Here is a 23462-nt window from a genome sequence, read left to right on the forward strand (position 1 = left end):
AGAGACCATTTTAGGAGCAGTTCATAAACTCGTGGAAAACACTAAGTTACTCCTGGAACTCCCTAGTTAAATGACACGGTAGTGCACGGCTGGATGCGTAGACAGTCCTGCTTTGTGTGTTCATCATAGAAATCACCATGTTTACGTGCATTTATAACATTCACCAAATCCTCTAGAGAAAAGGAGAAGTGGGCACTGGTAAATTCCTTGGAGTTCTGTTTAAGCAGGCTGTAAAGGTCTAGAATAATCTTTGCTTCAGACACAGTAAGTCGTGCAGACGTGACTGTGTTCCCGTTGAGTTTAACCACTGGCCGGTCTGTCCCGTGTAGCTCAAATCTGCCCCTGGGGCAGTCCAGGCAGGTCTGTGAAGCCAGCTCTGAAGACACTGCTTTCCCTCCCACCATCTCACACTCTGAAGACCTGGATTTGTTTGTTAAAGATGAATGTAATGATTTTCTCTTAGGTTTCCCAAACTCCTGGCTTCCCCTTGGGCCATGCAGCCCATCAACCAGCACATCCACAAAGACAAAGTGAGTCCAAAGCTGATGCCTAGAAAAGTGCTGGCTTTCTCTTGCACATGGCCTCTGTTTATAGCACTGCTGCTGTGTGCATGTGTGTGTGTGTGTACATGTATGTGTGTACATGTGTGTGTGCACCTGTGTGTGTGCACCTATGTGATTCTTCAGCTGCTGGCCACCTTTTTTGAGACATATTCTGCTGACTCAGAACTCCCCATCAGCCAGCCAGCCAGTGAGCTGGGGAAATCCTGTCGTCTGCTCCCCCAGTCCTCAGGTTTTGACATGGGCTCTATCCTGCCTTTGCAAAGCCATTCCTTAATTGATTGGGTTATCCTCCCAGCCAGGGCTGTTATTCTCACTGAGGAATCAGAGGGCCATCAGCCCCAATGTGTTAAAAAGAAATGACACTGAGATCGAACACCTAGGTGGTGACTACTAACAGCATTCCTGACTTTTCTTTAAAGAGCCAGCCAGGTATATTGGCTCACACCTGTAATCCCAGCTTTCAGCATGCCCTCAAAGGCATGATAACTGCATTTCAGGCTAGCCTGGGCAGGGGAGACCATGTCCATTTGTCTCATTGTGTGTGTGTGTGTGTGTGTAGGAACCGACAAACTTTATATAATTCAGGGAGGAGCCATAGCCTCGTGCTGACCATGCTGCTTTACTGTTGTTCTCTCACAAAGAGTCACAGCTCCAATGAGGATAGAGGATGAGGAGTTAGGACAAGGTGATGTGGCCGGATGCCAGCCACTTTGGGCCGTGCAGTGGCAGTGGGGCAGGTGTGATGGGCAGTGGGGCTGTGTGCAGGTGTGATGGGCAGTGGGACGCACAGGTGCGACAGGCAGTGGGCCGTGTACCAATGCCTGTTCCATACTTACTGAGCAAGACTGCAGGTTGAGGCTCACGAGCTCATGGCAGTGGTTCTGAATGTGTTTCAGGGCTTCGTCCTCTAACTGAGTAGATGGAGGAATGAAAGAGGGATGGATTCCAGGTGAGAGAACCAGTCAGGCACCAAGATGACCACCACAGCAAGAGAAACAGGCTGACCAGATATGTGACCTCTGTACCTGTGTACAACCCCTCAGGAGCAGGGCTTTCAGACCCCGGCACCCCCGCACCAGCGCCTCAATGCCTTCCTTTGTGATCTGGTCACACCAGGAGAGGTTCAGATACTCCAGGTTCCGGCAGCCCTCGCTGAGAGAACAAAGAACAACAGCACCCTGTGCAGCCTCCTGCAGAAGGTGCTGAACTCAGTACACCACAGACAACCTCCTGCAGAAGGTGCTGAACTCAGTACACCACAGACAACCTCCTGCAGAAGGTGCTGAACTCAGTACACCACAGACAACCTCCTGCAGAAGGTGCTGAACTCAGTACACCACAGACAACCTCCTGCAGAAGGTGCTGAACTCAGTACACCACAGACAATCTCCTGCAGAAGGTGCTGAACTCAATACACCACAGACAACCTCCTGCAGAAGGTGCTGAACTCAATACACCACAGACAACCTCCTGCAGAAGGTGCTGAACTCAGTACACCACAGACAACCTAGAGAGGAGACTAGCCAGGTGCTGCCTGAACGGCCACCTCCTCACCCAGTACAGTCACCGGGAATGCCTCAGTCCAAGGCACTGACCGTACTAGGGTTGGCGTTAGGGGTTCTCTAAGTGCACATATGTGTGGGTGCATGTTCTGTATGGCCAGAGGTTGACTTTGAGGAATCTTCCTTGCTTGCCACCTTTTGTTATTAATTTTTTAAAAATCAGTTAATTGCAATGAACCCACAAGCAAGAAAATATGGCAAAGTTAGGTCAAGGTAGCGAATCAAACACTGAGCTAGCCTCAAATTCTGCACATCTCAGTGAAATCTGTGCAGTTAGTAGGGTCATTCTGAAGCCATAAGTTTAGCTAGGATTTGACACTTTCACTATAAATTACAATTTTATGTACTTATTCCACCACAAAAAGAAAATGATAGCATTGAAAATAGAAGATGGGCCTAGAAAGACGTCGATGGTTAAGAGCACTGGCTGCTCTTCCAGAGGTCCTGAGCTCAATTCCCAGCACCCCACAGCAGCTCACTTCTGTCTGTAACTCCAGTTCCAGAGAACCTGACTCCCTCACATAGACATGCAAACAGGCAAAACACCAATGCACATAAAAATAAATATTTTTAAAAAGAGAAAATAGAAAATAATTAGCTTTGAAGTCTTTTAAAGTTTAAATTGTGTTCACACACACATATGCGTGTGGTGTGTGTGCATGTGAATATGTGTATACCTGCGAGTATGTATGTGATGTGGTGTGTGTGTGGTGTGTGTGTATATGTGTGTGTGCATACATGTGTGTGCATGTGTGTGGTGTGTGTGTATATGTGTGTGTGTGCATGCGGTATGTGTGTGTGCACGTATATGCATGCGTGTGTGTACGTGTGTGTATGTGTGTACATGTGGGTGGGTGGCTATATGTCTCTGAATACAGTGGTCCACACTGTCCAGAAAGGGCTTCATACCCCTAGACCTAGAGGCAACTGTTAGCTGTCCAGCACGGGTGTTGGGTTCCTCTTCAGGAGCAGCAGTGCTCTAACTGCCGAGCCTCTTCCCAGCCCCTAGCTTTATATCCTCTTTCATGACTCATGTCCATTCTCCTGCATTCTGCCCCCACCCCCAACCCCGTATCACACAGGGTCTCTCACTGAGCCTGGCTGGAACTTCCCAATTCAGCTAGGCTGGTGGCCAGTGAGCACTAGGGTCACAGGTAGGAGCCACCGGTCCTGGCTGTTTACCTGGAGCTGGATGCTGGAACATTCATTGCCTTACAGACTGAGACACCTCCTCAGCCCACATTTTCTTCTGACCCCACCCCGCCCCAAACGCCAAGGACTCTCACCTGATGCCCTTTAAGGAGCTGTTGGTGACAGACACGCAGGACGTGAGATCCAGATGTTTCAGCTTGGAACAGAATCGGCTAAGGCTGTAACACGTGCTGCAAAGAGGCAGGCATATTAAAGACATCTCCCACTGTGTTTCTCTCCAACTCCTGTGGCCACTCTGCCTAGACCCAGCCTCAGTCCTACCTGTCAGTGATTTTTGTGCAGCCATTGAGGTTTAAGTGTTCAATGTTCCGGCAGTTCTGTGCAAAGGTCCTAAAATGAGAAGAAGAAGAAGTAGGAAAAAAAAAAAAAAAAAAAAAAAAGGAAGCACTCAGGGTGAGCCAGCCGTCGAGTGGCCACAGCGCTATAGTGGCTGCAAGCCACAAAGTGGCCACTAGAGGGCAGCACAGCCATCCACTTCAAACTGCTTTCCAAATCTTTAACTCAGATCAGCAAAGGCCACAGACTTCTTGGCAGATACAGGGCTCAGTAAGCTAGGACACTCCCAGACGCTGCCTATTGCTAGCTTGTACAAAGGCCCAAGCTACCTGTCTGCTGACCCTCCTCCAGCCCCACCTTGGGGATCATCTGAGATGGGAGATCTGACAGTTCTCCACTGGAAAAGTCCATTTGAAGCAAGGGCGAGATCTCCCCTGTGCTGTGCTACGGGGCACTCAGACCACTGTCAGTCTTGTTAGTATCAAGACCCGTCATTTACCGGCAAGGACCACAAGTTATGGAGAATAGCTAGCTGCCTTACTGTGGGTGATGGCAGGGCCAGAAGCAGAAAGCTACACACCACTACCGCTCCCTGTCAGGACACGCTCATGCAGCCTGCACCTTCCTGAGACCCTCCAGCGGGTCTCACGGGTCCTGACTGGTCCATGACATAACCGCCCCCTCCAAAACCTGGCTGCATGCCACCTGCTCGCTCTGCCCTGCTGGTGTGTAGGGATGGGACCAAAGTGGGTCTCTGGGCAGGGCTAGGAAGGTGGAGATGAAACCCAAGCAGTTCATGAGGCTCGGCAGGGGCGAGAGGGATAGATGCCGGCAGCTGCTATGTGTGACCCTGACATGTGCAGGAGAGCCACTACCTGCTAGGTAAGACTCAGCTAGAATCCTGACACCAGACGATCTCCTCGGCCCTTTGGTGGGGTACACTAGCTACCTCTACCTGCAGAGACTTAAAACGGTGTCACTGTTTCTAGGGTGGTGGGGACCATGGGCTTCCAAGTGCTACAGGAGTACACTCCCTCGAGCCTGCCAGCCCCAAGCCTCACAAAGGGTTTGACCCCAAACGACAGTCAAACCGATGAAGACTTAAACTCCCAACAGCAGTTAAAGGAATGAAAGGCGCTGAAGGTCCTCGCTGAGTCGTGCGGATGCTGGGCTGCTATGGCAGAGTGGCGGTATTTTATGGAGAACACAAGAGGTTTTTATTAATTTGAGAAGAAAACATGTTATGGGTTTTTTTTTGTTTTTGTTTTTTTTTTGTTTTTTTTTTTTTTTTTTCGGAGCTAGGGACTGAACCCAGGGCCTTGTGCTTGCTAGGCAAGCGCTCTACCACTGAGCTAAATCCCCAACCCCAACATGTTATGTTTTAAATATGAAAACCCAGTGACCAAGCTGAAAATGTTCTGGACGCGCTGACCACAGACTAGCTAGGGCAGGAAGAAGATCAGTGCGTTGGTGGCTCACGGGGACACCAAAATGAAGTGAAGACCTGTGAGGGGGGTGTGGGGGGATCAACATATAAAAATGAATCAGTTTTCTCTTCCTACTGACGAACAGTGAAGAAGTCTGGAGTGCACAGCTTGCAGCAGCACTTCAGAGATTTAGATCCTCCCGCCTGGAGGGATGGCTCAGTGCTTAGGAGCACATACTGCCCTTGCAGAGGACCTGAGTTCAGTTCCCAGCACACGTATTAGATGGCTCAGCTCTAACTCCAACTCCAGGGGATCGGGTGACCTCTTCTGGACTCCTTGGGCACTGTACTCAAATATACATACCCATCCCATCCCACCCCACCCACTGCCAACGAATAAACATGTGCACATAATTTAAAATATTTTTTTGGAAAAAATATTTAGAACTAAGTATGACAAAATATGTATGCAACTTTCGCACAGCTCAGGACAAGCTGCGAGGAGCTGAACACTTGAAGCTAACTTTGTAGCTCTGTGAAGCAGGGCTGGAAAACAACTGTCTGGTTTCAAGACACGATGGCACTAGCCATTAGAGCGTGTGTGGCAGACTGTAAGTCACAGATTATACCAGAGTAACTGGGTATCTGTAGCCAGAACCCAAATCCAAATGTGTGCCCTAAATGTGTGCCCTAGTCCACATATAAAGACCAGCTCTCATCAGGGGCAGGGCTCAGTGGGAAAGCTCAGCATGAGTGAGATCCTGGGTTCAACTACCAACAACTTCCCCCAGATAGTCAAACTAGGCCTGGAAAAGGTGGTTCCGCCATTCAGAGCACTGACTGCTCTTCCTGAGGTCCTGGGTTTAATTCCCAGCACCTACACGACAGCTCACAACTGTCCGTAACTCCAGTTCTAGAGGCCTGACAGGCCTGACACCCTCACTCAGACATACATGCAGGCAAAACACCAAAGCATATGCGATGTCTTTTTTTTTTTTTAAGTCAGGATTAAAACTACAAAGCTTTATGGGGTTGGGGATTTAGCTCAGTGGTAGAGCGCTTACCTAGGAAGTGCAAGGCCCTGGGTTCGGTCCCCAGCTCCAAAAAAAAGAACCAAAAAAAAAAAAAAAAAAAAAAAAAAACTACAAAGCTTCTAAGGGGTGGGTTGTAGGGGGTCCAGCAGTCAGGAGCCCTGCTTACTTTCCCAGCACCCACATAGCAACACAACTTCAGTTCCAGGACATTTGATGCCTGCTCTGGCCTCAGTAGGCACCAGGCACACATGGTACACATTCATAAAGGCATTCACACATATATATAAAATAAAATCAAAGAACTTTGAAGACTTTCACAAGGCAGGTACAGCATAGGGCATGTGTGACCCCAGGAACACAGAAGTGCTATGTTCCATAAGGAAGAACTCTGTGAAATGCCTTTCATTAAAAACTTCCCTTCAGGGGGGCTGGGGATTTAGCTCAGTGGTAGAGCGCTTACCTAGGAAGCGCAAGGCCCTGGGTTCGGTCCCCAGCTCTGAAAAAAAGAACCAAAAAAAAAAAAAAAAAAAAAAAAAGAATTCTCAAAAGTCAATAAAAAACAACCAATGAAAAAATGGACACATGACCTGGACAGACATTTCCCCAAACGATCCACGGACTCAAAGCATTAACGCACTGGGCAGCATCGGAGAGACAGAAAAGAGAACAGGTGTCACCGACCCAAAGTGAAGGGGACACACCAGCCACACCAGGGATTGGCAGGAATGTGAAGAACTGTAAGTCCCAGAGCACACCGGAACTTACAGCCCTACATTCCGTTTGCAAAGTAGATTGGAGGCTTCATCAAAGTCAAAGTGGGACTCGGGGGACACGGAGATGGCCAGGATGCTTGGGACCAGGCCTCGTGGCCTGAGGCTGATGCTTAGAAACCCTGGGGCAGTAGAGAGCCAGGCTTGTGTGCTGACCTCCAGCACAATCCGTGGCATGTGTACATGCACACACGCAAGTAAGTGTTGAAGAGAGGGAGAGAGGCGTGCGTGCCTGGGTCAAAGCAGGGGCTGAGGAGTTAGCTCCCCCAGTAAAGTGCTTGCCGAACAAGCAGGTGACCCTGAGTTTGATCCCCAGTCCCCAAACCAAAGGTTTGTGATCCCAGTACCAGGAGGCAAAGAAAGGCAGATTTCGAGGACTCATTGGCCAGAGAGCCTAGCATACTTGGTGCTGCGTGCGTGCGTGCGTGTGATGGTGGAATGTTTGCCTAACATATTAAAGTCCTGGTTTTCACCCTTTGCACCACAAGACACAAGAGTGAGGCTGGCATGGTGCACGTCTGTAATGCCAGCACTTGAGAGGCCAGCAGAAGTTGAAGGCCAGCTACACAGAGACACCTTGTCTTCTGCAAGCAAGCAAACGTCTGTAAGCACGGCCCAACTGCTCCATTCCCGGAGAAATGAACACTCCCAACAGCTTTATCTGTAATGGTGCAAACTAGAAAGATCCCTGATGTCCATAAACAGAAGTGAGCACAAGCAGCAGATCCTCAGCTGAGGGTGGCTGAACAGGAACACACACACACACACACACACACACACACACACACACACACAGCTGACACACACATACATACTGCAGAAGATCCCCTGGCTGACAGGGGCTGCCTGGGACCCCCACTGCAGATTCCTTGACTGACAGACAAAGTGGTTGGACCTGGACTTTTAGTGGTTATCTGACAAAGTCAGACAGTTAGTAGACATCACATTTTGAATTTTGGTTTCCCTGCCTTGGTGTGGTGGAGTACAGCAGTCTGAATCTGCCCTGTTCCCACAGGCTCATGTGTGGAGCACTGGGTCCCTTAGACACTGTAGGATTTTGAGGAGAGGGATCTCGACAGAGGAAGCAGGGTGCGGGGAGTGGGCCCCTGGAGCTACCTTTCCCTGGTCCTTCCTGTCCTGCTCTCTGCTTCCTGTTCATTGACAGCTGTCTCTGTCACACAGAATCAGTACACACAGGGGCAGACAGCTCAGACTAAGCCTTCTGAAACTGGGAGCTGAAATAAGCTTCGTCTCAGTGACCACAGCTCCCAAGCACCTGTGGTCAGACTCTCAGGGGGAGGGGGTGACACAAACATCTGTAGTCAGAAACCCTCCAGAGTGTACGGGGGCACAGCTAGACGACTGAAACCCAGAGAGACAACGCTGTGTTTAGATGCAGACACTCACAACCACGCAATGAGACAGACTTTGTGCTGGATGGATTTGCTCAGCTCTGTGGTCATTGCAGTGTTCTTTTTTTTTTTTTTTTTTTAAACAAATGAGTTACACTTTTTTTTTTTTTTTAGTTCTATTTTTCGGAGCTGGGGACCGAATCATTGCAGTGTTCTAAACACACCTAGAACTAGGCAGAGCTGTGAGGTTCAGTGAGGCTGGTCTATTAAACACAACCGTAAGAGGTTACCTTTATTCACTGGTATGTATATGTGCACATGAGTGCAGGTGCCCATGGAGGCCAGCAGGGGGCGCTGGATCCCTGGAGCTGCGGTTACAGTAGGGTCTGAGCTACCTGACACTGGTGCTGGGAACTCCAAAGACCACGCGCTCTTAACCCCTGAGCCATCTCCCCAGCCTCTTCAGACAGACAGGTTTATAGGCTGTGAGCCCGGCACCTGTACATCGGAGGAAGGATTGCTGCTCAGCCATAAAAAGGAAACAATCTGTTGGTATTTACAGTGACGTGAAGAAATCCTGGAGGAACTGCACTGAATGGCAGGAACCGTGCACACAGGAGCAGAGTCTCCCTCTGATGCAGAGACCAACGTAATCCATACAGATTTTGGGTCTCAAATTCAGAACAAGCCAGTTCTTGTTTCTCTCAGCAGGGATTTCCTAGTGAATCTGGGTTTCCAATCCACGGTGAGAAGGTATTCCTCATCAGGCAGTGGTGACACACACCTTTAACCCCAGCCCTCAAGGAGGCAGAGACAGGAGGATCTCTGGGACCTCCAGGCCAGCCAGGGCTACATCATGAGATTCTAAGACAAAAGAACAAGCAAACAATGGAGTGGCCTTTGATATTCCCACTAGCAAGCCTCATTTTCACATTCATTTTGGTGTCTTCAGTGAGGCAAGTGTTTCGATCCATGTCTTGCAGTGTAAGCTACATCAGGCCTATAGGGGCATGCCCTGCCATACCCTGCTTCCACTTCACTGACGTACAAAACTTCGTAGGCAGAAAAGCCTGCCCGAGGGCCTGAGCTAGTCATTAAGTTATTGGTCTATCTACGCTGTCCACAATGACAGCTTCATTGCGGCATTTTCCACTCTGGTGGGCGCTGAGTGATGACCACAGTCACACCGCGTGGCCTGCATCTACCCTCCTTTCCTCTACTTTCCACGGTATCCCTGCTTAGACCATCCTCATGGAGGCTGAGTGGTGTGGATCTGTGAGTTCAAGGCCATCCACAGCAAGTTCCAGGACAGCCAGAGCTACATAATAGAGAGATTCTGTCTTTTATTTATTTATTTTTTTTAATCTTTAATGGGCTAGAGAGATGGCTCGGCAGTAAGAATGCTTTCCTCCAAGCCTGACGTCATCATTAGCTTCATCTATCAGCTATATATAAACCTGGAGTCACCTGGGGAGAGGTGACGACGACTGGGTAGAGGCTCCAACCAGCTTCACCTGGACTGCCCTGTGGCCAGCTCTGGGTTGTTATCTTAACTGCTAATCGATGAGGGCGGGTCCAGCCCACTGTGGGTGACACCATCCCTAACCAGGTGGCTCCGGGCTGTGTAAGAAAAGAGGCTGAGCCAGCCAATGAGCAGTGGCCTCTGTGGCCTCTCTGCCTCAAGCTACTGCCTTGGCTTCTCTCGATGTTGAACTGTAACCTGTCAGTTGAATAAACCTTTGCTACCCCAGCAAACCACGGCTACCTAGGAGGACGGGGGTTCGAATAGCTGCACAGGGATGCCGATTGCTATAATAAAGGTAACATGATACAATAATCCTGTCTCATCACAAATACGCAAAAATCTATCTTACCATAAAGGCATTTCTGAAAGAGTTGCTTTGTGTGTGAGTCTCCTAAGAAACTAGAGAGACGCCCGGAGAGGGTTGGGGAGAAAGGGCCAGAGGAGACTGAGCAAATCCAGGACTCAGCACTGATTTGATGTGCACCCTGGCACTCCACACATGCTCCATAACCTCCCCACTGGCATCCAGGAGACAGAGCTCACACTAGGCAGGTGAAGCCATTTGTCCCCAGGCTGTACCCCTCATGTCAGTGGCCTGTTCTTCCGAATTACCACAGAAAGGACGGAAGAAAGGTCTAGGCGAGTTTGCTTTGCTTTTTCTGATGTCAACCATCAGCTGCTGTGACCAAGTGGTCACTGTGTTTGTCACTCACTTCAAGGAGGAGTCCCCGACGCCGATGCAGCCACGCAAGCTGAGCTTTCTAAGGAAACCCCCGCACCTCTTGGAGATGTTTTCCACCACTCGGCCCTTAAATGGAGAAAGATGGGAAGCAATCACTTTTGCATCCGACGTATGTCTTACCAGTGTACAATGTGCTGTCAGCGTGGTGCATGCTGAATCGTCAGTGCGCTTGTCCGTCAGTCCGTCAGTGCGCTTGTCCATCAGTGCACTTGTCCCAGTGCAATCAGAGTCCATCCTTGCCGAGTTCTCCAGGGCAACACAGTGAGGACTCTCTGAGAGCCTCACTGCCTGGCAGAGGGTTTAGACACAACCTCCCCAAACACAAGGCGACTCAACTATAGCTGTGGCAGCCACTGGGAGAATAAAATCGTGCTGTTGAAAGGGAAGTCAATTTGTAATGTGTGTGCATTGTGTGTGTGTGCATGTGGTGTGCAGTTATGTGCGTGTGTGTGTGTGTGTGTGGTGTACAGTTATGCACAGCCATCTTGGCAGAGATCTGTAAGCAGTGAACTTTCTAGGACACAAGCCACAGCATCCAAGGGGCTGGCACTCACTGCTACCTAGCTAACATTGCAGCTGGGTTGCAAGTCTGAACCTTGACCCCCGCCTGTCCACCATGCTTGAGGATTACTGGGCTAATTTTAAAGATATATATTCTAATTTATGTGTATGTCTGTGAGTACCCACAAAGGCCAGAAAGAGTGCTGGATCCCTGGAACTCAAGCACTTACTTGTAAGCTACCCTGCATGTGTGCTGGGAACTGAACTTGGGTCCCCTAGAAAAGCACGAAGCGCTTTTAACCCTGAGCCACCCCTACCTTGAGTTTACCATTTTTAAAGCAAGGTTACTAAGGGGAAAAAACGATTAGGACTCGGAAACCTCAGGCTGTAAGCACCTAACAGCTGAACCCCGCAGCATCCGTGTCTCTCCATTTTGAGAATTTCTTTATTCTTCCTTCACTGGAACAAAAGTTTCTTATACCAGAATTAAAAAAACAGTCATGGTGACACTTACAGGTTACTGCCTCTAAGAGGGAAATACCAAGACCTCTGCCAGTTCGATATTTATTCAATAACCCTGTTACCCGCTAGGCCTAACAACCACAGGAGCACATTGTTAGAATGAGGGGCTCCGTGGAGAGAAGGGCCTTCCAGGAGCACACAGCCCCAGAGTTAGAACTGTAACGCAGGGCGCAGTTACTTCTCAGGTTTGGCCTGTGACTTTGAGAATCTCGGGCAATGTTTTCATTACATTCATCAGTCCCCAGTCGCTCCCAGACCCGCCTCTCCCTTACCCCACCGCCCTGTGGGTTGTTTCTGTCTTGTTTGTCACCCAGTAAGTCCAGTTTGTGCTGTCCATACACTCGGGGGCAGGGGGTGCCCCTCCGCTGGGACAGACGGCTCACCAGGGACAATGTTCTTAAAGGGCTCCCTGCTCTCCGACATCAACGGCTGTGGTGAAGAGCATTTTCAGTAACTATGAAAGCTGAGGAGGAAATGTACAACTTATTTTTTACTTACTTACATGTGTGTACGTATAGAAACGCCATGGTCCATGTGTGGAGGTCAGAGGGCAATTGGCAAGAATCTGTTCTCTCCTTCCGCCATGTGCTGGGGCCCCAGGACTGAACTCACATAGTCAAGCTCGGTGAGCCACTCTGAGCCATCTCTGGTCTCATGTAAGTGCCTCACCTCAGGGAAACACGCACGCATGCTCAGAAAGAGTGACACTGGAGAGACGCCCTGAGCTCCGTGACGTCAACACTTTACTCTGCCGTGGCTGTGAGCCCACTGGCATGTAACCCAGTTCCCTCATGAGTAAGTGCTTGACTCAAGCTGTTTCTCCCTCAGCCTCTTCAGGCCGATCTTTAATGTCAGTTTATCTTGTTACAGGTGTGTGTGTTTGCCTGTGTGAGTTTACGTGTGCAGTGTGAATACTGGAACCCTCAGAGGCCAAAGAGGGCATCAGATTGCCTAGAACAGGAGTTACAGAGGTTTGTGACCAACCATGTGGCACTGGGAACCAAACCCTGGTCCTGTGCAGGAGCAGCTGGCACCCCCTCACACTGAGCCATCTCTGCAGTCCCCTGCCCACCCGGTGTGGGTACAGAGAGACCCTGTCTGTAAAAACACTACCACCAACGGGACCAGAGATGCCCAACGGCGCCTGTTCCCAAGCTGGGAACCGGAGTCTGATCCTTGGAACCTGCTTGGCGGGAGGTGGGAAACAACTCCTCCAATTTGTTCTCTAACTCTCTACCCTTTGGCAAGTGTACACGCACGCACATGCACGCACACACCAAACTAACTAACTAACTAACTAGCTAGCTAGCTGAATTTACTTACCTCTACATCTGTTTGAAAGTTAAAAAGATCCACTCGCTGCCAGTTGCTACCATCCAGGGCTAAGATGTTCCAGGCCTGGGAGATGGACGGAAAAGAGAAGGCTGAGTGAGGGGCGTGAGCTGAATGGCTTCTATTCTTGGTGTATATTAAGTGAAAGCAAAGGATACAATTATAACCCTGTTATTCCCCTTCCCTTTTTTATTGGATTTTTTAAAAATTTATTTACATTTATTCCCAGTTTCCTGTCCATAAACCCCTACCCCATCCCCCAACCCTGTTATTTTAATAGACAAAGTTTAACTGTAATGTTTTGTTTGAACCAAGCCTGTCCCTCTCACTGACACTAACAGTCAGGCAATACTCTACCTTGGAAATCTGTGCACATCGACATAGAGTTACGATATCCAAGAAGGAGAATATTCTAGAGAAAGAGAGAAAAGGCGAGAAGATAAGATGGTGTCAATATTTTAAATTAGAACTTGAAAATCTAAAGTATGGTCTGACACAGACTTCCCGAGAGCCCCGGCTGGCAGCACAGGGCACACACCGAGTTCTTGCCGCTGCTGGAAAAGTCTAAGAGTCTGCGTTTGCCTAGTCTGCTCTAGTCACTTCACACGAATACTCTGAAAACAGAAGTCACCGAACCTCGGTTTCTCCTGCCCTGAGAAGGGAAAACAGACCCTTCTTCAGCCTCCTTGAAGACCAGCACTCGGGTTGCTGAGGCTGGGCTAACTAGCTCCCCGCCCTGCCCAACACACAGCGCCAACCCCTGGTGTATATCCCCAACAGGTTCAGATATGCGGGTCCAAAAGTGTGAGGAGAAAACCCATTTGGTTAGATGTATCTGTTCAGCTGGCAAAAGTTCCCTCTCTACGTGGTTTTTCCCGACCCGTAATGGCTTTGAAGGAAGGTGGCCACAGGTGGGCGTGGCAGGGCCTCAGGGGGTCTCTGACACCAGAGTGGGCACACAGTGTGTGCACCGCAATACAGGGGGCTGGATGTGTGAGAACAGGCGCAGTGCTGTGTGGGTGAAAAGGAGATGTGTGAGGAAGGCGACAGCTGAGACAGCAAACAGGCTCCAATAAAGTTCCCCAAATTCTTCAAAGTGACAGCCACGTGGAGATAAATTTCTGTGGGCTCGGCGATGAATGACAGAGCCCTAGAATACCACAGCACTGCACGCTACCATGTGGACCTACACAGTGCCACAGGGTCGAGAGATGGCAGACATTGCTTGCCAATGCTCTGTGAACACGAGGGGTAGACACCTAAGGCTGCACTGGCCTTAACAGACTAAGTGCCTAATGCCAGTGGCTGACCTGAGTGCTGACATACCAAGTCATACTATTTTTCCCCAACATAATATTTTTATTGGTTATTTGGGAAATCTCACATAATGGACTCTAATCACTTCCCAGCCCTCCCAGTCCCGCCCCTTGTGACCTCATCTGAGGAGGAAGAGGAGGAGGAGGAAGAAAGAAGAAAGAGGAAGAGGAGAAGGAGGAGGAGGAAGAAGGGGAGATGACAAAACACAAAGTCAAATTAGTGTTGCCCATATCTCACTGGAACATGGTCCAATTCCCAGTGGCCAGCCCCTGAGAACTGAGTCCTTTCCCACCCCCACCCCCACCAGACGCCATCAACTGAGCAAAGCTACACTTGATCATCCCCATCACAATTTTTTTTATTACTTAAAAAGTTGCATATTTATCTTGCTTTCTGACCCTGCTTGTGCCCTCAACACTTTCACAGTGATTTTCTGCTCCTCAGAAAGGAAAGCCCGCTGATCCTGTCACGGACACACTTGGCACACATGGAGCCACCATAGGCCCTGCTGATGCTTCTCTGTCTTAGACAATCTCACACGGACTTGGGGGTCTCACATGGACCCCGTGAAGTCTGCCTGGGCACACACCGCATGCAGATCTAGGTGCTTTCCCAACCTTCTTGGTGTAAAGGTGAACAATCCTGTTGCCAGGGGTTGGTTATGTTAGAGGCTGTATTGGAGGAAAGCCTATGACGGTTGTCAAATGCTGGACCATCCTGAGCGCCTCTAAGTGCTGTCCCCAGAAGAGCCCTATCACAATTTTTGAAGAGTTCTCTCCAATGGCTTCCTGTCTATACTGTTTCTTTTGAGGGGTTGGGTGGGGGTGAGGTTGTCTCAGAAAGCCGTCTCTGTCTTTCATTCTCAACTGTGAGCCTGCAGTACTCTGTAGCAGGGCAATAAATGTGTATGCTTACGACTGAGTCTCTGCACACCTATGTGACCTCCATGGGGATTTATCTTGCTCACCTACAGACCCTCCTGCCCCAGCGGCCATGCTGATAGCTCACACGTGGTCCCACAGACTGCCCGTGCGCACATTTCACGCTGAGGTCCAATGCGGAAGGGTGTGATAAGGTAAGAGGTCAGCTAGGGTCTCCATGAACGTCCTCAAGGGCATACCACTCAGAGAGTCAATCTACTGTCTCAGTAGAGCAACACATCTGATTATAAGGACAGACAGACTGTGCACCGTGAGTCACACATGGGCTACTTGTTACACACTGGTCACAGCCACACTAGGAGAGGACTACTGTGTCCAGTTCAGAGACGTGTGTGTGTGTGTGTGTGTGTGTGTGTGAGAGAGAGAGAGAGAGAGAGAGAGAGAGAGAGAGAGAGAGAGAGAGAGAGAGAGAACAGTGTCGGTGTGTATGGGTGTGGACAAACCATATAATTCATCATATAAATCTGATGGAGCTGGTTCTCTTCCTACCTTAGCCTGGGTCTCTGAAGTACCAGGCCCGCCTAGCAAGCACCTTTACCTGCTGAGCGGCCCAGGCCTTTTCTGTTGTTTGAAACAGGGTCTCTCTATGTAGCCCTGACTGTCCCAGAATTCACTATGTAAACCAAGCTGGATTCCAACTCAGAGAGATCGACTTGCCTCTGCCCCCGAGCGCTCAGATTAAAGGTGTGCACCACCACGCCCAGCTCCAGGCTCTCGTTTTACAGGTAACACAGACTAGAGAGTCTGAGGCCCGGAGAATGCTCCTTCAGCACTGTAGCAGACATCTTCCCTTTCGAGTTATCGCTCACAAGACCCAAGCTCGGCAGAGCTGTCAGCTTAAAGCTGGGTCACAGGCAGGGTGCCGGGATCGGAACACTGTGGCAGCAGGCTGCATCTTCCTCACTGAGCCGTCTCTCCAGCTCACTTCTGCCCCTCGACAGAGAGGTTCTACTGTCTCGTAAGGCATGCCCTCTTCCTCCTGCAGATGGCTTTCCTATAGATCTTTCCTGAATCTTTCCCGAATCTTACGCTGGCTGCCGTGCAGAGCTCAGCTGGTCTCAGTACCCAGGACACCCACGGAGGCGTCTGCCTACTTGTATTTGCTTAGATCATTCCAGGTCCAAGGAAGACGTAGCTTTTTTTTTTTTTTAACTTTTAACCGTTTATTAACCATTTAGTACTAGCACAGGGCAATTTGAGATAGTTGCCCCATCCCCTCCCCTCCAGGGAAATCAACCCCAAGGGAGCAAATCATCTCAATGCGGAGGGAACACTGGACCAGAGATCCTGCCATTTTATAGACTGAGCAGGAAGGTGGAGGTCAGGCTAGGGGTGGGAAAGGACTGAGGACTGCTTTATAGTGGGGATTAAATGTCTTCAAGTTTTTATCCTAGGAGAGGTGCAGGTGTGCATGAGACGTGGCCGCTGAGGTGGGCTTCAACTCCCCTTGAATACTGCAAAGCACTCCGAATGAGTCTGGTACGGTGAGGACAGCTTCTCCCTAAGTGGTTTACCAGGATCACCTCAAACTTCCTTCCACATGGACAACGGCCATTTTTCTCTTCTCTGTTGTATCCTCGGCAGGAAAGCTGGGTGGCGGTTGGGGGTGGGGTCCCAGTCCACGGGGTGGCTTTTGTTTGTTTTTTGGCTTACTTCCCAGAGCACTGGCGTCATCTGGAAGTTGGGCACCTGCTCATTCCTAGTCCTCAAGTTCAGGTAAAACTACATCAGCTCACTGGCCACCGGCTGAGTCCAGCACTCTGGACTTTTAACTATTGTAGGTGAAACAAAAGAGGCTTAGATGCGCTCTCTGCAAACTCTTCTGAATCTCCGACTACAAGGATCCAAAGGCCCAGGCAACTGCAGACAGCCCCGCCCCTCCTGGCAGGATCTGAGGAGGAGTGAATGGGGGGAAATTTTAGGGCAAGGAATTTTGTTGTGTTCGGGCCTCTGAAACATGGCTGGTTTAGTTTATATAAAACTCAATACGGCTTCGTGAGATTGCACAGTGGATAAAGGTGCTCTCGGCCAAATCTGACTACCCGAGTTCGGTCCTGGGAACCCACGTGACAGGAGGAGAGAACCGATTCCTGTCAGTTGTCCTCCAACCCCCATGTGTCGTCCCGAGCACGTGCACATGGATGGAACACACAGTATTAAAAACAAGAACAGCAGCCCCTCAGGCCCGTGCGCCTACACCAGCGCTGGGCGTGGAACCTGGGTATGGAGGCAGCTACAGCGCCCGGATCACCCTCCACGGCCCCCATGAAAATCAGTCCGTCCCTCTGGCCTCCCGTGTCCTCTGATCTTCACTCGCTCTAAACAAAGTCTGATTTCACCTTTCTTGTCTATAATTAGTCTTATGTTCCTCAAAGAAGCAAACATCTTCACGGCCTCCTAACCAAATAGGAAAAACACTTTTCTTTTTTACATTTTATTTTGAGACAGGGTCTCACTCTACCTCGGGCCAGGCTAGAGCTTGCAGCAAACCTCCTGTCTCAGGTTCCCAAGCACTGAGCCATCATCCCTGGCATCTAAGGACGTTTTTAACCTCTACCTCTCTCTTACCTTGCATCACTCTCCCTGCAGTCTAAAGATGAAGCAGCTCTGCGCTGTAAGCTTCCCCACTGCTCTGGCCATCCTCTCCCAGCACCCACGCTCCGGCTGACTCCTCCACATGGCGAAGTTTCTTTCTAGCCAGACATGCCTTTGATCCCAGCACTCGAGGAGGCAGAGGCTGGGGGGAAGGGGGGACTCTGTGAGTTTGAGGCCAGCCTGGTCTACAGAGAAGAGTTCCAGGACACCTGAGGCTGCACTGTAAGACCCTGCCTCAAACCAAATACTAATAATGAAATAAAAATAAAAATACTACTACCACTACCAGAGTACGTTTATGGAAGATTTGCCTGTGCCCCTTATTTCCTGGTTGGTGCTGAGGTAAGATGTATAAATCTCTCTTTAGCCTGTTCTTTAACGTTAGCTCTGACCTTCATAAGAGATGCTTTTCGTGGGTGAGGTGAAATCCTGTGATGTAAAATCAACCACACAGTTCAGCAAATACTGGTGTTACACCATCAGCTCTGACACAGTCCTGTCACCCAAGGGAAAGGCCGCATACCGCAGCCAGCCTAGTCCCTGGGCCCCTGGCAATCACCACCTCATGGATGGGCTCTGAAAGGTGCCGGTCTGATCCTTCAGGTAAACGGAGGCATCAGACCCTGGGACATGACTCGCTTCCCTGAAGTGCTCCTTACACTCCTCCATACTGACACACAGGCCTTCTCTGTGTGTGTTTGGATTCACTTGTGCAGCCATCTGCTGATCGGCATCTGGAGATGCTCCCTGGGCTCTCATGAGCACCTCTCCCGTGGATATTTGTGTGCACGTGTCTGGTTCTCCGTGTTTGCATCACCGACTTGGGCTCATTTGCAGCCTCCATTTTAGGGTGGCAAACTGGGGTCTGAAAATATTAAGTGGACGAATTCCAGAAATGAGCAAGTTTAAATCTGTGTGTGTTGTTTCTCTTTTCCTTTGGGAGAAGGTCTTGGTATAGACCAAGGTGGCCTCAGAGCTCACAGAGATCCACCTGCCTCTGCCCTGTGGTGCTGGGCTGAGTGCATTGTTCTCTGTGTTACCACTGGATGTTGTCATTTACTCTGCTCCTCCGTGGATTCAACTTTGTCTGAACGCATAGGAAAGACCACAGTGCAGGGAGAACCAGAACCCACCCTGCCCGTTCGCTTGGGCTACTGGGATACACAGGGCTGTAGTGCACCCAAGAGAAGAAATCACCACCAAGTGATTATTTTGTTTCTTTGTCAAGAATTGCCAACGGGTCACACCATTATGAAAACGACTTCATTATTACTGCCTCACTTTAGAATAACTCAGCTCAGGAGACCAATTCTGGTCTCTCCCCTTGGTCACGTCCTATCACTGCTGCCCAGAGACCTGCCGTTGGTTACTGATGCAGCCTCTGGAAGTCTGGCTCAGGCTGCAGGTTTGTTTAGGCCACAGAACCTACATAGCAGATAGAAGGAATCAATTCCCACCAGTTGTCCTCTGGGCTAGACAGATTTACGCCAATTTGACACAAAGTAAAGTCATTTGAGAGGAGGGAGTCTTAATTAAGAAGCTTCCATAAGAGGGCTGTGGGCCATTTTCTTAATTGGTGATTGATGGGGGAGGTGGGTGGTGCCATACCAGGGCTCATGGTCCTGGGTTTTATAATTAAGCAAGCCATGGGGAACAAAGCAATAAGCAGTACCAACCCTCCATGGCCTCCCCATGGGCTCCTGGCTCAGGCTCCTCCCTCTGGTTCCTGCCTCACTTGACTTCCGGTCCTCAATGTTCAAGATGATGTACCACGAGTGAAATAACCCTTTTCTCCTCAACTTGCTTTCGGTCATACTGTTTCATCGTGTTTCGCTGCGGCAATCGCACGGTACCTCTAACATCTTCTGACTACATACGCACACCAGGGCACATCCCCAACCCACTTACGGAGAGGTGGCTCAGTGGTTAAAGCCCTGGCTACTCGTCCAGAGGGCCACGTGCACACATGTGTAGTGGGTTTGGCCTAGTGCTGCTTGTATTCTAAGGTTAATTTTGGTCTCCCAAACTGCTTACACAAGTGTCTGCATGTAACACACTGAGGGTCCCTGCCCCCAGTTGGTTCTGATTGGTAAATAAAGATGCTGACAACCAATGGCTGGGCAGGACAGACAGAGGCAGGACTTGAGGATTCCGGGACTTGGGATCAGGAGGAGATGAGGAAAAGGAGATGGGCCATGCCGGAGTGTGTACAGGAGAGGAGAAACGCCTGGCCTGAGAAGAGTGTAGGACAGAGAGGCATGGCCGCCAGGTGAAGGAACCAGGAGAACACAGCCCAGAGTGCAGTTGGGCAGCGCTCTGGGTCCGGAGCAACCAAGGTAGAATATAAAATTGAGTAAGTGGTAGCTCACTCGGGATCATCAGCAGGAAGTGGTTAACTGCATGGAGCTTAGGAAGTGGCCCAGCTATTGTGTTAATTAAAGCATATCAAACTATAAGGCTGTGCGTGTGTCTTTCATTCAGGAATGTTCAGCATTAAGGCGGTGGCAAACCGGCTGCCGGGATTTATTAATCAATTATTAATTCAACACACATGCAGGCAAAAGCGTGCCTAGCATGTTGGCCACTCTCTGGAGAACGCTGGGGCCTCTGGAACCTGTGCTATGGGTGGCTGTGAGGCACCGTGTGTGTCCCGGGAACAAAGCTGGGTCCTTTGCAGGGACTACTGAGCCCCTCTCCAGACCCACTCTACTTAATTATAACCATTATTTCTGCCTGTATTTTCACACCGGCCCCAGGGTACAGGATCCCGGTATCACATCCTTTCTCTTCTGTGGTGACTGACAGACTGGAATGCAGCGCAGCCTACATGGTCAGCTGTCAGGTCCCTTTACCTGTATTACAGCCGAGAACCACACACTCGTGCCAGCCACAGACCAGTTAGACTCATGACCTCTAGTGCTGAGCAGCCTGTGAAATGGTGTTTGCAGTCCCCAGTGGGGTAAGAATTCAGCCAGGCATGGTAGCACACACCTTCAGCCCAGTGCTGGGGAGGCAGAGGCCGGCAGATCTCTGTGAGTTCAAGGCCGACCTGGTCAACATAGTGAGTTCCAGGACAGCCAGGGCTATGTAGAGTATATGCTTGATATTTTACAAATAGATGTGAGAATTTAGAGAGTTTCTGCTGGATAATAAGACCAAAACATACTACACACCACTTTTGAGACTGTAGAGTGGTAAGTTTACAGAGGAAGAAACATGAGGCTTGACACGTGTGCCCTTCGAACTCTGACCCCACATGCTTACCAACTGTGGAATCTGGGTTGAGACAGTTTGCCTCTGAGCCTGGTTTTTTGGGTTTTTGTTGTTGTTTTTCTCATCTACATAATGAAGATTAGTCAGGTCTACTGTGTCTCTTCAAGATTATTAAATGATGGTCAAATTGCTATGGTGCCCTCAAGAAACCTTATTTTTTGCTGGCTGTGGTAACGCACAGAGGAGCTCCACGAGTTCAAGGTCAGCCTGTTCCACATATGGAGTTCCTGGCCAGCACTGGCCATATAGTGAGGGCCTGGCTCAAAACAGCAAAGGCAAACGAGAAAGAGAAGAGGAAACCTTATCTTCCAGGAAACGTTGGGCTGAATGGATAGTCCACACTAAAGAGGAGATTTTTTTTTTTTTAATGAATTAAAGGAAAATGAAATGCTGAAAGGGAAGGGCCAGCGCCTCTCACAGGAGCTGACGCCAGCACAATGCTGTGAGGCAAAAACCTGAATTAACAGGCTGAGCGCACTGGTGCCTATGATCCCAGTCTAGGAAGGGGGAGGCAGGAGGAGCAAGAGTTTAAGGCCATCTTGGGCTACATAGTGAGACTGAGGCCAGCCTGGGTTATATGAAACAATGTGTCAGAAAACAAAACCAGGGACTGGCAAGGTGACTCTGTAGGCACAAGCCTGACCACCTGCTTTGGTCCCCAGGAGGGAGTCTTCTGACTTCCATGGCAACACTGTAGCCCATATGTCACACACAACAATAATAAACATTCAGTCCCCCAGGAGGGTGTCTTCTGACTTCTATGGCCACACTGGAGCCCACACATCACACATAATAATAATAAACACAATGCTTTAAGATGCTCAAAAGAATAATTAAGAACGGGGGCTGGGGATTTAGCTCAGTGGTAGAGCGCTTACCTAGGAAGCGCAAGGCCCTGGGTTCGGTCCCCAGCTCCGGAAAAAAAAAGAACAAAACAAAAAACAAACAAACAAAAAAAAAAGAATAATTAAGAACATTATCTTGCGACAACAGATGAAGGATTTTTTTTTTTTGAGACAGGGTCTTACTATGTAGACCAGGCTGGCCCTTGGGTTCATGGAATCTATCTGCCTCTACCTCACAACTGCTGGGATTAAAGGCCTATGCTACCATGTCGCAAAAATGAAAAAAAAAAATCATAAATAGACCAAAAGAGAGGCATAGAAAGGATTTGGGAGAAAATGACAGACGACGAAGACGGGAGCAGAATATCTAACTGACGGGTTGTCAGACATTCCTGCGGGGCGTGGGGGTGGGGGTGGGGCGTGCAAACAGCAGAAATAGCAGAAACAGTGACTTGACAAACACTCTCAAAGTAAAGACATGCATTTTATGAGTGTGCAAGACCAGAATGTGTGTGGAAGGAATGTGTGAATTGGGGACATTAGACGTAGAGCTGGAGCTGCGGGTGCTGTGAGCCGCCCGCCGTGGGCACTGGAAACCCAAGTCCTCGGCTAGACCCAACTGCTCTCAACAGCTGAGCTCAGGTCCTCACAGAAAATTAAAACTGACCTGAAGCTATGCATTTTTTTTTTTGCATTATATATTCTGAGAGGTCAGAGAAGGCATCAGTTGTGAGCCACGCTATGGGTGCTGGGAACTGCACCAGGGTCCTCTGCAAGAGCAGCAAACGCTCTGGTGCTTTAAACTCTGCACTCTTCTGTGCCACCCACCCAGAAAGTGCGTGTGTGCATGTATGTGTTGCGGTGATCATCTGCTAAAAGCAACCTAAACAAAACAAATACCCTGCCCGTGTTGGAGGCAACATGTGGCTTCTAGGTTGACAACATCCATTTACCACATCAGCTTAGGTGAGGAGAGTAACTTCTTCCCCGTAAAACCATTAGGGGCTTCCGTAGACAGGAACCTCTCCTCGTGCCTTTCCTACACCATGTTTTCTAGACTATTCAATAAATACAGAACAAAGACCTCTGTTAGGAACAGAGCAGCAGCAGATAAGACACACACACACACACACACACACACACACACACACACACGCCAGCCTACAGACAGGCCAGTAACAGACAGCTGAAAGACATGGCGAGAGAAGTGGAAGGTTCAAACTTGGGATTGCTGTTGGTCTAAACTCGAAGAGGAGGACTGTTTTCATCCTTAGTGTGATATCCAGAAAATGGAGTAATGTATCTGAATCAGTCAGGAAGAGGAAGAACAAGCCAGTTTAATATCCACCAGATTTGCTCTTCAATGTAAGCGACGCAGTGACTATATTGGCTCGAGTTGTGTCAGGTTGACACAAGGTACAGTCACCTGGGAAGAGAACATCTCAGTTGAGAAAATGGCAATTAGATTGGCTTGTGCAGTGAGGCTTTCTCTTAATTGATGGTTGAGGTGAAAAGGCCCAGATGTGGGGCCAGCCCTGGGAAGGGGGCCCTGGGTTCTGTAAGAGAGCAGGCTGAGCAAGCCGGAGAGAACAAGCCAGCAAACAGCACCCCCTCTCTCCCATCCAGGCCCCTCCACCTCAGCTTCAGGTCCTAGTCCTAGTTCTTGTCCTGCCT

The 23462-nt window shown here is 49.6% G+C and overlaps 1 protein-coding gene across 2 annotated transcripts in view; it reads right to left on the bottom strand.

The window, feature by feature from the left end:
• The window catches only part of Fbxl2 (F-box and leucine-rich repeat protein 2), a 48401-nt gene that overhangs the window by 10544 nt on the left and 14395 nt on the right, over nucleotides 1-23462 (bottom strand). For both annotated transcript variants that reach the window (NM_001427212.1, XM_087562988.1), the window contains exons 3-9: nucleotides 13175-13229; nucleotides 12809-12883; nucleotides 10434-10528; nucleotides 3599-3667; nucleotides 3412-3507; nucleotides 1589-1715; nucleotides 1400-1474 (exon numbers count right to left, since the gene is read on the bottom strand). In NM_001427212.1, the coding sequence (NP_001414141.1) occupies nucleotides 1400-1474; nucleotides 1589-1715; nucleotides 3412-3507; nucleotides 3599-3667; nucleotides 10434-10528; nucleotides 12809-12883; nucleotides 13175-13229 (592 nt within the window). The remainder of the gene's footprint in view (nucleotides 1-1399; nucleotides 1475-1588; nucleotides 1716-3411; nucleotides 3508-3598; nucleotides 3668-10433; nucleotides 10529-12808; nucleotides 12884-13174; nucleotides 13230-23462) is intronic.

This window comes from Rattus norvegicus, chromosome 8 (genome assembly GCF_021556685.1).
Source record: "Rattus norvegicus strain SHRSP/BbbUtx chromosome 8, alternate assembly SHRSP_T2T, whole genome shotgun sequence".
Lineage (NCBI taxonomy): Eukaryota > Metazoa > Chordata > Mammalia > Rodentia > Muridae > Rattus > Rattus norvegicus.